At 39.1% G+C, this 11,560-nt stretch overlaps 1 protein-coding gene across 1 annotated transcript; it reads right to left on the bottom strand.

Moving 5' to 3' along the window:
* On the bottom strand, window positions 7,312-8,682 carry LOC109226384 (early nodulin-like protein 1). The gene is made up of 2 exons (XM_019391163.1): window positions 8,401-8,682; window positions 7,312-7,973 (listed from the first exon to the last, which is right to left on the bottom strand). The coding sequence occupies exons 1-2, from the start codon at window positions 8,600-8,602 to the stop codon at window positions 7,522-7,524; spliced, it is 654 nt and encodes a 217-aa protein (XP_019246708.1). The 5' UTR covers window positions 8,603-8,682; the 3' UTR covers window positions 7,312-7,521.

The following is an 11,560-nucleotide window of genomic DNA, read 5'->3' as shown; positions in this document are numbered from 1 at the left end:
GCAAAATGAAGAAATTAAAGTTTAGCTTGATCATCAACTTACCACCCACCACCGCTCGTGGTCACAAGCTTGATTCCAAGTTGGGTGCCCAATTCATATGGTCCAACTGGCGAGAAAAGTGGTAAAGTTGATTCGCGTCATGCCACGATGTTAAATGCGGCGCTTGGTGGGAGGCAACCCATCGTTTTCAAAATTCTTAGTTGTTTTTGAATTTTTTTTTTTTGGATAGCTTAGAATATTATTCTTGACTAATCTGCCAAGTTTTTTAGAATTTTTGGAGTTGATTTGAGCAAGACAGAGTGGTTTGGAGAGCCAAAACCAGTGGCTGCTATAATTGCAGAAGCAGGGTTCGCATTTGTAAATAAAAGGTTCGCATTTGCGAGCTGGGGACCTTCACAAAATCGAGGAATGTGTCGCATTTGTGAACACTGTTGAAATTCTATCTTCGCAATTGCGAAACTAGTGTCACAAATGCTACTTTAGGAGCCTTAAACGGGTAATTGTCCCCATTTTGAACAAAAGTTAAAAAAAAATGTGGGGCTCTCAAACCTTCATCTCCTCACTCTCCTAACTATCAAATTCCACTATTTTTCACTCCTAATTGCAAGCATCAAGGTATGAAAGCTCAATCTTTGTCTATTGTTGTCTATTGTTTCATTTTCTTCTTCTTCTCTCATTTATCTCTCAAAACCTAGGTTTCAAATGGGTAATGTTCTTCTTTCAGAAATTATGTAAAAAAAATGTTCAAATCATATGTTGATTTCTGGGTGAGGTTTGAGAGTGTGAGTCTATTTTTTTGCTGTAAAAATGGGGAAGTCTGAGTACCCATGGCCTTGTTAAAATAGGAGTGGTTTTGTATGATTCCTATGTGATCGATGAAAGGCCAGAATGAGATACTTGGCCGAATCTTTGATATCTTTTCAATTCATGGAAGTCTATGAACTCTATTGCATGTTTGGTGTTTAAAATTTATTGGGTTATCTAAAAGTGTGCTTCTATTCAAAAAAAATTGGGTTTAAGGACTGCTATATGGCTGGGGACGATGGGGTCGCAATTGTGATGGCCTCTTCGCATTTGCGATCTTTGCGTTTGCGAAGAGGTGGTTGCAATTGCGAAATCTGGCAGCCCTGACCATCTTCGCAATTGCGAAGAATTTTTTGCATTTGCGAAGTATTTTTCGCATTTGCGAAACCTGTGAGATCCTGTTACCTTCGCAATTGCGAAGAAATTGTCGCAATTACGACATCAAAGAGCAGGCACCTGCAGATTTGAAAATCCTGAAATTTTTTCTAAGGCTGGGCTTCGACTGTCCAGTCATTCCTTTGGCATATTTAACTCATTTTGCAATGTTTTTCATAGCCATACCATGTTTTCACTCCAATCCTTTGTCTATAGTTACCGTAAGCTGAAAATGAGCTCTAACTCTGAAGAATCCGCAAATGACAACCCTTTGGAAACTGAGGAGAACTATGACGAACACCGGTTCTTGTCATTGGAATGCCAGGAATGGTACTATCCTAAGCTGATTTCGAAGAAGTTGCTCCTAGAAAGTGGTATATTGCTGGATAACATCCCGGAACGTCTTCCCGAGTTCCATCAAAGGCTTGTAGACATGGGATGGAACTGTTTTGCCCCTCAACCTTGCAGAGCCAATGAGTAATGGGTGAGGGAGTTTTATGCAAATCTCCTAGCCATCAGGTTAAGGAAGCCAAAGATGAGGATTCACGGCAAAATGGTGCATTTCGGAGCTGAAGCTGTGAACCAAGTCTATCACCTACCAGACCATGACATGGCCCCATTCCATGCAAAAGACTATGCCTCAGGGGAGTGGTTGGTCTCTAAATTATGCCCGGGTGCGGATGTTCCATGGGCAACTGAAAAGAGAGGGATCACGTCCAAAGAATTCAGTACTGAAGCAAAGATATGGCTGGCCATCATATGCAGTCGCATCTCCCCTGTGTCGAATATATGAATGTACCGGTAAAGAGAGCTCAAATGATAGCCTCCATTCTTGATAGTATTCAGCTCAATGTTGGTGAGATCTTCATCAATGAACTGAGGGAGTATCGACTTCAAAATGGTACATCATTATCACTAGTTGTGCCAACTTGTTGGGGTGGAGGAGGATCCGGGAGACAATTGGATAGAGCCGGGAAAGCCTATCAATCCATTGAAGAAAATAGGAGAGGGCGGCGTTGTTAAGAGCGAAAAGAAAATGTTGGGGTCTTATTCTCAGATCGATCAGGGTAGCCAGCCATCATCTTCTGCAGGAGGACTATTTGTTGTGCCTACCGAGGAAATGTGGCTAATTCACGACCTAGTAGTTGGCCTTCCAGGGACCTGGGGAAACATTTGAGGGACCCGCTGCATACATTTCAAAGGAAGAGTTTCAAATGTATCTTGATGATCAGAAGAAGCAGGGGGATCACCTTAAGACGATTGAGAAGGCATACATTGATCTGGCAACGGCGCACGGTAAGTTGAGCAGTTCTCATGACAATCTGGCAAAGGCACACACCAGGATGAAGAAAAGGGAGAAGAAAAGAGATAAATTCTTCACCCGCATGTGGAAGGGTGTGAAGGGGCTTTGGAAAGTCCTAAAGCCTCAAGGCCGAGTGCCATCGACTAAGCCGGAAGATGATGATGATGCTCCAGTTCATTGGTCCGAGGAAGATGAATGAGAAGAGGATGCAACTGAGTCCGACAGCGAGGACAACGCTTGATGCAGTATTTAGGGAGCACTTTCCACCATTTTACTCTATTGTGTTTAGTTGCATTTGGGACATTGCAACATCTTTAGCTTCTTATATAACAGTTGATCTTGTATAATTGTGGATAATTGTGGATATGGTAGATTGGTATTTTGTTTGTTTTCATGTGATGTGTTATATTAGTATATTTACTAGCTTCTTGAATTTTTGTTTTTATATATAGTATGTTTTATTGACTTGATGTCTATTAGCTTCTTAATTTTTGTTAAATAGTATGTTTTATTTTGGTGGCGATATACTTGGTTATCTTTGTACCACGGTTCTTTTTCCGAGGATGCCAATTTTCTTTTTGAACCGGGTAATTGTTAGTAAATTTTTGTCGACTTTTCCCGATGATGGATAGCTAGGCGACTTTCTTAAGGGAATTAGTCTTGTAGTTTAGATATAGTTTTTGTTAATTTAGGAAGAATAAGTAGTTTGAGTTGGGGTTTGGGCCCATTGGCCAATTTGTGGCTTGCTTGGTACCAACACGATTTAAACCTCGGCATATGAATATTTGATCTTTGAAAAAGAAAAATGATTGAAGTAAAAATCATTGTCATGACTTTTAGACTCAATTTTTGGATATTTGATTCACTAAATAGCTTCTTAGGCTATACGTGACTTCCTTGAGATTCATTGGTTTTAATTGGATTTTGGATTTGTATTCCACTTGAGTTTTCATGTGCCATGTGTGTTAAGACTTATTGTGAAGTTCTTTTGTATTATTTGTAGTCTAGAACTTGTTCGGTTGGTCTTTCAATGCTAATGTTAATTATGTTTGGTTGGAGGTATGACCTTAGGCATTCTTTGTGATCTTTGAAAAAGCCTCTTTAGCCTTTCAAGAGCCTACCATTGCATAAATATCATCACTAGTTTACCCCATTTGAGCCTTTAACCTTTTCTTTGGCCACCTTATTACAAACCTTTACCTTTTTGTGAAATAATTCTCTCTTTTGAACCTGTCCCTCCTTGAATATTGAGAATGAGGCTAAAAGCCTAAGTTGGGGGTGTTGGTGCCAAGTTGGAAATTGATAAGGTTGTACATTGAGTGTAGAAACATATACCTCAAAGTGTTCATATGAAATTACTCAAGCTCCAAAAGAAAATAGCTATATAAAAATAAAAAAATAAAAAGAGAGAAAAATATGTATGTATGTATGTATGTATATATATATATATATGTGTGTGTGTGTGTGTGTGTGTGTGTGTGTGTGTGTGTGTGTGTGGAGTTTTGAGAAAATTAGAGAGGTACTTTAAGGTGGGTCTATGTTGGTAACTAGATGCCAATAAGGGTGGTTTAAAAAGAAGCAAAGTGCAAAAAAAAAAAGACAAGTGTGAGTAGTGTTCAAGGAGGGTGTAGTCACTTGTATCCCAAATGCTTATCCAATCCTTTCCTAAACCTACATTACAAGCTCAAAAAGTCCTTACGGGATCTCCAATTGAATGTTCTTGAATAGGCGGCGAATTACAATAAGGGCAAGCCTATGGCACTACTTTTGTGCATTTGAATATCTTTGTGAGAGTGAGAGTTAATTCTTTCCATTGGATATCCCATTTATGTTTTGAATTGCAATATATGAGTGTGGGATTCTCTCTTAAGTGTGAGGGCACATGTGATAGAGAATTAGGAGGAATAAACAAGGAAAGATAATTGTGATAAAGAGGTAAATTTTGAAGCTTTAGTGTCAGGACTTGATTGCTACTTTGATTTGCATAGTGTTTGAGCACTTGAAGTATAATGAAGTTCATGAGAAGTGTTTGGTAATTCATATGCTTTGGGTTAATTGTTGGTACCAAACGAAGTCATGTGTTTATGCTTACAGTAGACTTTTTTGACTTGGCATGATATGGATGTACTATTGAGTTAAATACTTGGGAGGAGATTTTGTCGCTTTTATTACTTGAGGACGAGCTATAGTTTAAGTTTGGGGGTTTGATAAGTTGGTGTTTTACCAACTTATCTTGTCTTTAAGCCTATGTTTTTGCTATATTTGAGTGATAAAATCATGTGTTTAATGTCATTTACTTCTATTTTATAGGTTCTCTATGATTTAGAAGTGATCATGAAGGAAAGAAGTGAAAACGAGTCAAAAAGACGTTGAAAAGAAGGAAATCTGGAAAATGACCTCAGGTGTCGCAATTGCGACACATTTGCGGGAAATGCGAAGAAAGCAGACCTGGCAATTGCGAGCAACTAATCGCAATTGCGAAGTAGGCCCAGTCAAGCAGAGCTCGCAAATGCAAAAAAGAACCTCGCAAATGTGAAGTCAAACCACACAGTCAAACTTCGCAAATGTGAAGTCCTTGTCGCAATTGCGAAGGTCAACAGGAAAATTTGCGAACATTGCTTCGCAAATGCGAAGATCGCGCTTCAGTTCTGGGCACTTCTGTCATTTTATATTTTCTGGCCCAAGCCATTTAATATCCGACTTAGCTCATTTGTAAAATATCTTTGGACATCTTTGGGCAGTCTTTGACCTATTTTGAGAGTAGAACACAACTTTTGGAGCTAGGGTTCTTGCACACACACTTTGGTCTTGAAGATTTGAAGCTTTTGGTTGAGAATTTCTTACTCATTTATGTTCATTTCTTCAATTCCTTGCTTTGTATTGTATATCTAAGTGCGTACTATTTATTCCAACACTTGAATCTTGTTTATGGAAATATTCATGTTTAAAGTGTGGATTAAATATCTTGTCGTTCTTATGTATTGAATGATTTTTTATCTTTTATGAAGTGAGTTATTGTTTCTTTAATTATTCTTATACTTTAATGTTTCCAAAGGGATTAGCTAACCCTAGAAATCGACCATTAACTTCGAATTAATTTTGGGAAAGATTATTTGGCGTTGGGAAAGATTAATTAACAAGAACTTGAGGCTTTAACCCTCATTTTATAGATTCTACCTAGGGATAGGATTGAACTACTTGTAGCCATATTCGGATGTGCTTAATCTCTTAATTTTTTTAGGGATAATTCAATTAGGAAGTCTTGTTAGTCTTCGGAAGAAGCTAATATAGAATTATTACCCGAGGCTAATTAACATAAACTCACTCATATTTGTAAAATCGTGAAATACATTGGATCGTTACTTGAGTGTAATTCCCCGTGCATCCATACTTCTAGTCATTGATCATTTTATTTGCTTCCTAGGTTAGTTTACATTTTCTCATTTAGCTATAATATTTTTATAATTATCATTCTAAGTGTTTGGCATTGCATAATAAGCGATAATTCTCTTACATTCCTAATCGCCTACATATTGTTCTCAGTGGATTCCATCCCGAATCATAGTTGGGTGAATTATATTGCATGCGACCGTATCCATTTACTTTTTAGTTGTGGATTTGGACGTCATCAGTAAATGGGGTAACATGATCTCGTAGATCAGAACTTCCATCATACTTAGGAATATCTGGCATTTTGAACTTTTTTGGTATCGGCAATGGTGCTGCGCTTGGTTTCCATGCCTGTTGTGAATATTTTTCATATCCATACCTTTGATTATCGATGGTTTCCCCGGTATCTATTCTATCCCTTCATTCTGTTCCTTAAATTATTTCTGAAAGGTTAGAACTAGACTTTGTAAATCAGAATTATTTGGCATACGTGAACCTCCAGCTCTAGAACTATTTGGAAATTCTCCGCTTCTGGAGTTTTCAACCCCTGAATTAGGGTTTTCTACAGTTGTGTTAATTGGTGGTGGAGCCTGAACTGTACCTGGCACACAACCCCTCAAGGCATGTAAAGCTTCACCAATCTGTTGGGCGATAAATTGCTTCAAATCATCTTGCAGACTTGAGTGCTCTTCATTTTGTTGCTCATTGTTGCAATTAGCATATCTGACTGGTAAATTATCTAGTGAGCGTTGTGGAGAATGTGTGGGTGAATTGTGAAGAGGAGATCCCCCTTGTCTATTCTCCTGCTAAGTAAATTTATCAGTTTTGGACATAATTTGTTGCTAAAGATAATATGTATAAATGGAAAGTGAAATAATTGTCAGATTTCTGGTAACAGAACCAATTTGTTTAACCAAAAATAATTTTTGTAGTTAAATAAATAAATAGAATAATTCGGGTTTGTAACAACCAATTTACTTCACTTCTTCAAATATAATTGATATGAAGAAAGGAATAACAATAATAAAGAATCAGATTGAGAATAAGGTAAAAGAAATCTTATTGATAATTGCTCCTTTCTTCACCGTAGGAAATAATGATTCTTCCAATAATAGAGAGTAGTAAGATTATTGATGATTGATAGTACAATTTAGTAGATTTTTCTATGGGCATACAAGTTATGGAAAGAGGATTTACATAGTATTACAATTTTTAACGGTTTGCCTTGTTTAACTCATGTCTGTTACCAGTACGTGAGTGATTTGTAACGGTTGAGGCAATAATATCAAATCACGTATAATCAGGGTTTGATTGATTCCTTCATGTGCGGTATCTTTAAGTGATACTGTGAGTGTTGTTCATATCTTCTATGCATATCATTCTTCTTTATCGTTTCAACTCCCATGACAACTAATATATGATAACTATGGGAGAACTAGTAACTTGAAAAATAATCCAGATAATTTGCTACAACAGGTTACATTACAATGATGGTGTAAAACTCTTACACTGTTATAAGTTAAATCCAAAATGAATATTAGCAGTTTATTCATCCTTTCTTTTCATATACATGTCTTACAAATGTGTCAATGACCAAAATATTGACAATCAAATATCATGAGAATCAAAGATGTGCAACAGCCTCAGCATCAGAGACCTAGAAGAATGGAAGAACCAATAAAGGCTCCAACTGATCCAACAAAACTCATGACAATTGAAGAAGCACTATTCTTTGGAGGAGAAGACTCTTGAGAAGGTGTTGGTGATGGATTGATGTCTACTGAACCACTTGGTGGAGACGTGGCGCCTCCATCGAAAGGACCTGGAGCCGGAGGAACCTCTGCTGTTGATGGTGAAGGTGAAGGTGATGTGACTGTATGATTGTTGTTGCTTCTATCGGCCATGACCACCACTTGTAACTTTTCATTCTTGACACAGTTGTCATGAACTCCACTGATGAAGTAGAAAGGCCCAGATTGGTTAAACTTGAAAATACTGTGTCCATCACTGTATTTTTCAATTGGAGCTGCTGTGCTGCAATTTGCATAGTCTTCCTTGGTTACAAGTAGCACTGAGTCTTTATCAGCCGGATAGACAAACACTGCAAATCCAATATGATAAATGGTGTCAAAATCAAACTTGTTAACGCCTAAAGATGCAAGACAACTATCTCCAAGGAACTCGACAAAATAGTCCAGTAACTTCGGGAAAGGGGGTGCCTCCTTACTATTATAGGGGGTCCAGAATTTTTATTAACCCAAAGCACAGGTCTTGGCAAAGTCGTGTGACCATGTATGGGGTTGATGCATGTCCACTGTCAGAAGGTCAAGAAAGTTGGTGACCTGATGACACAGGAGTCAACTACCAAAGCTCCTACTATAACTGTCTTAAGGTAGCGAAACTTCTTGTTGGGGACGAGAAAATTTTCTATTGTGTGACATAAGGATGAACCTCTCATTTGAACAACACTTGGAGCAAAAATTTGACTTGACAAGAAATGGGAAAAAATGTAAATGATGAGAACTTACATAAACTATCACCAATTTGGAATCGACTCCTCTCAGCCCACTGGTTGTAATCGTTGGCATTGGGATCCAAAGGGACACTCCAATCTCCAGAACCTCCAACATTAAACTCATAGGCATTGCCATTTTGGATCAATAGCAAAAGACAAAGAAACCCCAAAATATAAATGCCTTTTGCGTACGATCTTAAACTTGTTTGAGCCATTGAGAATTAAGTCAAGGTGTGTTAGAACCTTAATGTTGGATATATGGAAACTATTTGGATGATGGAATGGAGAATAATATGAGGGGTATTTGTATGGGCATTTTGCAATGAACTTTACAAGCTGTGGCAGTGAAGCTTTTGCTGCCTTTTTGTTATTCTTTCTCCTTTAGGATATCTTAGCACCTATTGTAAAGCATAAGGGCACTTTTTAATAAGAGAGGAGATTCTGGTTAAGCTCCTTGGTGGCTTTTCTCAGTTGCTTATTTTGGAGGTTTATACTTGGCTTGAACATAATCAAGAATTTTCATGTCTTGAGCGTTGGGTTAGGGAATATTCTAGCAAAGACATGAAAAGAGTTTCTTATGGCATGAAAATAATGAAAGAAAAGACTTCCAAATTGTAAGGTTCTCACCTTTTAATCCTCTACTTTCATGTGTAAAGTAGGAATACCAGTAAGGTAATTGCGAAACAGGAAGTATTATGGTTATCTAATCGGAAGAGTTTCCATACTCAGCTAAGCTGTAAAACATCTCCATAGTAAAGAAATCTTAACATTAGTCAGTTACTATATATGGTGATTATATAATTGTCCGTATAGTAAGTAAAGAAGTTTGTTAGTTAAAGGTCATAATTACCTCATAAATAATATCTCAATAATGCAAAATAATTATTACCATTAGTACTTGACTACTGTACTTGCAAATGTTGAACTTCAATATTAAAAATACCGGTGAAATACTGAGCTTGTTTAGGGAGTGCGTTTAAGTTAATTAATGGTTTCCCAGCTCATAAATCTTCAACTTTCTTTCCAATTGAAAATCATGTTCGAAGATGATTACTTCCGAATTCTCTTTTTAGACATTAACTTCTAATATCAGTACATAAATTGAAGATTTACTTTAGGCCCAATTAAAATCGTAAGCGACCCTCTGCATTTTTCATTATGAAACTAGAACTTGCATTTGTGCCGGTGTAGGAGTGATTGAGGGGTAAATCCCCGTGTTGATGTGATGAGATTGATGTGTTGAGATAATTCCCCTTATATGGGATGAGGTTATTGGTAGAAAGATGTGATGCGATTTTTACCCACACAGCATTGTGGTGAGACGGCTTAGCCGATCGGGCTGAGATCGGATGCCATGCCGCGCACATGATAGTGTCGTGATTGGATGTCTCGGGGTGAGATGGCTTAGCCGATCGGGCTGAGATCGGACTCCGTGCTAAAAGAACGGTGGTATATCAGTACTAAAGATCTCCCAACTTAAAAATATTGAAACTTAGTTGAAATTTTCTTTTCTCCTAACTTGACACCTTGATACTGTTTGAGGCTCTCATTGATTTCATATGTCCTTATTTTGTTGTTACTCGTTCTATTGAGAGAGTGTTTAGTTTACCTACTAGTACTATTTCATATGTACTAACGTTCCCTTTGCCGGGGGCGCTGCATCTTTAATGGATGCAGGTGGTTCCACAGCATGCGGTATTAATCAGTGATAGCAGTACACCCTCTCCTCAGCTGATTTGTGAGCCCCACTTCATTTCGAGGTCTTGTATCTCCTGTCTTCTATGTATATTGTTTTGAGGTATAGCCGGAGCCTTCTTGCCGGCACCATCATGCTACTCTTTTATATCTATTAAAGTCTCCGTAGACATAGCGTGGGTGGTACCTTTGTTTTGGGAAGTCAAATTAGAAATGTTGTATTTGTATCATATGTTCCCACTTCTAAACTCTGAACGTGTAATGTAATATTTTGGGAAATCTTAAATGAAGTTCTAACAATGTTCATGTAACCTTCTAATTGTCTAAATAATGAAATATATCTTCTTTTTATTCATGGGTGAGTTTGGGTAGAAAGCATTGTACAGGCTTGCTTGGCCGGTTATCTTGGTTGAGCGCCAGATGCGCTCCCTAAGGTCGGGACGTGACATTTAACCTCACCTCGAGCTAGGTAAGCCCCTCGTCAATCATTCTCAGGTCGTCCACGTCGACGTCAGAACCTGACTCATCGCCTTCTTCAGCAATACATTTGCCCCTATCGTCGGTGGGCAAATAAGTATCCGCGACTGTCCGAGAGGCTGAAGCCTCCTCTTGCCGCGAAAGGTCACGGCCACCAGCAGCCGCCCCTCGGTCTCAATCCCCTCGGAAATCAGAGACGCGCCTGCATCAGCTTCCACCGGCCTCAGAACCTCGCGACTCAGTTCAACATCATCTCTCACAAAAATCGTTGTTGTCACGCAATGAGAAATCCCCTTCCGCAGCATCAACAGCCAGAGGGACTCCATCACCCACATCTACAGGCTCTTCTTTCGAGGCTGAAGATCCCCGTCATTGGGCGACTGCTCATCGTCCTCGTTAATGAGTGAATATAGAGGAGGGGCAGAAGTCTAAACAGCCAGAGCAGAAATGGGGGCGGAAGCAGCGACGGGTGGAATCGGGACGAAGGCAGGGGCAGAGACTGAAGGCGTGGTGACCCTCCTCTTCCGGAATGAGTGCGTGGGGGCTCTCGACCTCCTCGAAGACCCCTTGACCGAACCTAAAGGAAAATGAGAAAGGAAGAAATCAGTAATGGGAATAGGCATAGGCGAAGAAACCACGGTGTCGGTGGTAGGGAATAGGTTACCTGCCAAGGAAAAGATGGCTTGAATCTCTGAGAAAAACTCAAACAATCATATATCGCCGCCGTGTGAGGAAGGATCTGTCTGACCCAATCAGTAAAGTGGGTCACCATCTGGGAGAGGTCGAGTAGTAGCTGTAGAAAAAGGAACGGTTGATTAACCAACCCACATTAAAGAAAACACCAAAAAAGATATATAAATACAGCACCTACGAGTAGGGTTTCCAAGCCTCAGGGAAGCCGGCGGACACCACGGCCTCGGTCCTGACAAAGAAGTAGTCGAGCCAGAAATGCCGACTAGCCTTATCATCCATCCTCATCACTAAACCCCCCCCCCCCTATG

This window comes from Nicotiana attenuata, chromosome 5 (genome assembly GCF_001879085.1).
Source record: "Nicotiana attenuata strain UT chromosome 5, NIATTr2, whole genome shotgun sequence".
Classification (NCBI taxonomy): domain Eukaryota; kingdom Viridiplantae; phylum Streptophyta; class Magnoliopsida; order Solanales; family Solanaceae; genus Nicotiana; species Nicotiana attenuata.
This window is presented reverse-complemented; position numbering and strand designations above follow the sequence as displayed.

Bases quoted from the DNA above. Each gene is read 5' to 3' on its own strand.
- LOC109226384 (XM_019391163.1), bottom strand. From the start codon at position 8,602: ATGGCTCAAACAAGTTTAAGATCGTACGCAAAAGGCATTTATATTTTG. The intron at 7,974-8,400 runs GTAAGTTCTCAT...TTGGATTTGCAG, and splicing joins CCAAATTGGTGATAGTTTAT to TGTTTGTCTATCCGGCTGAT.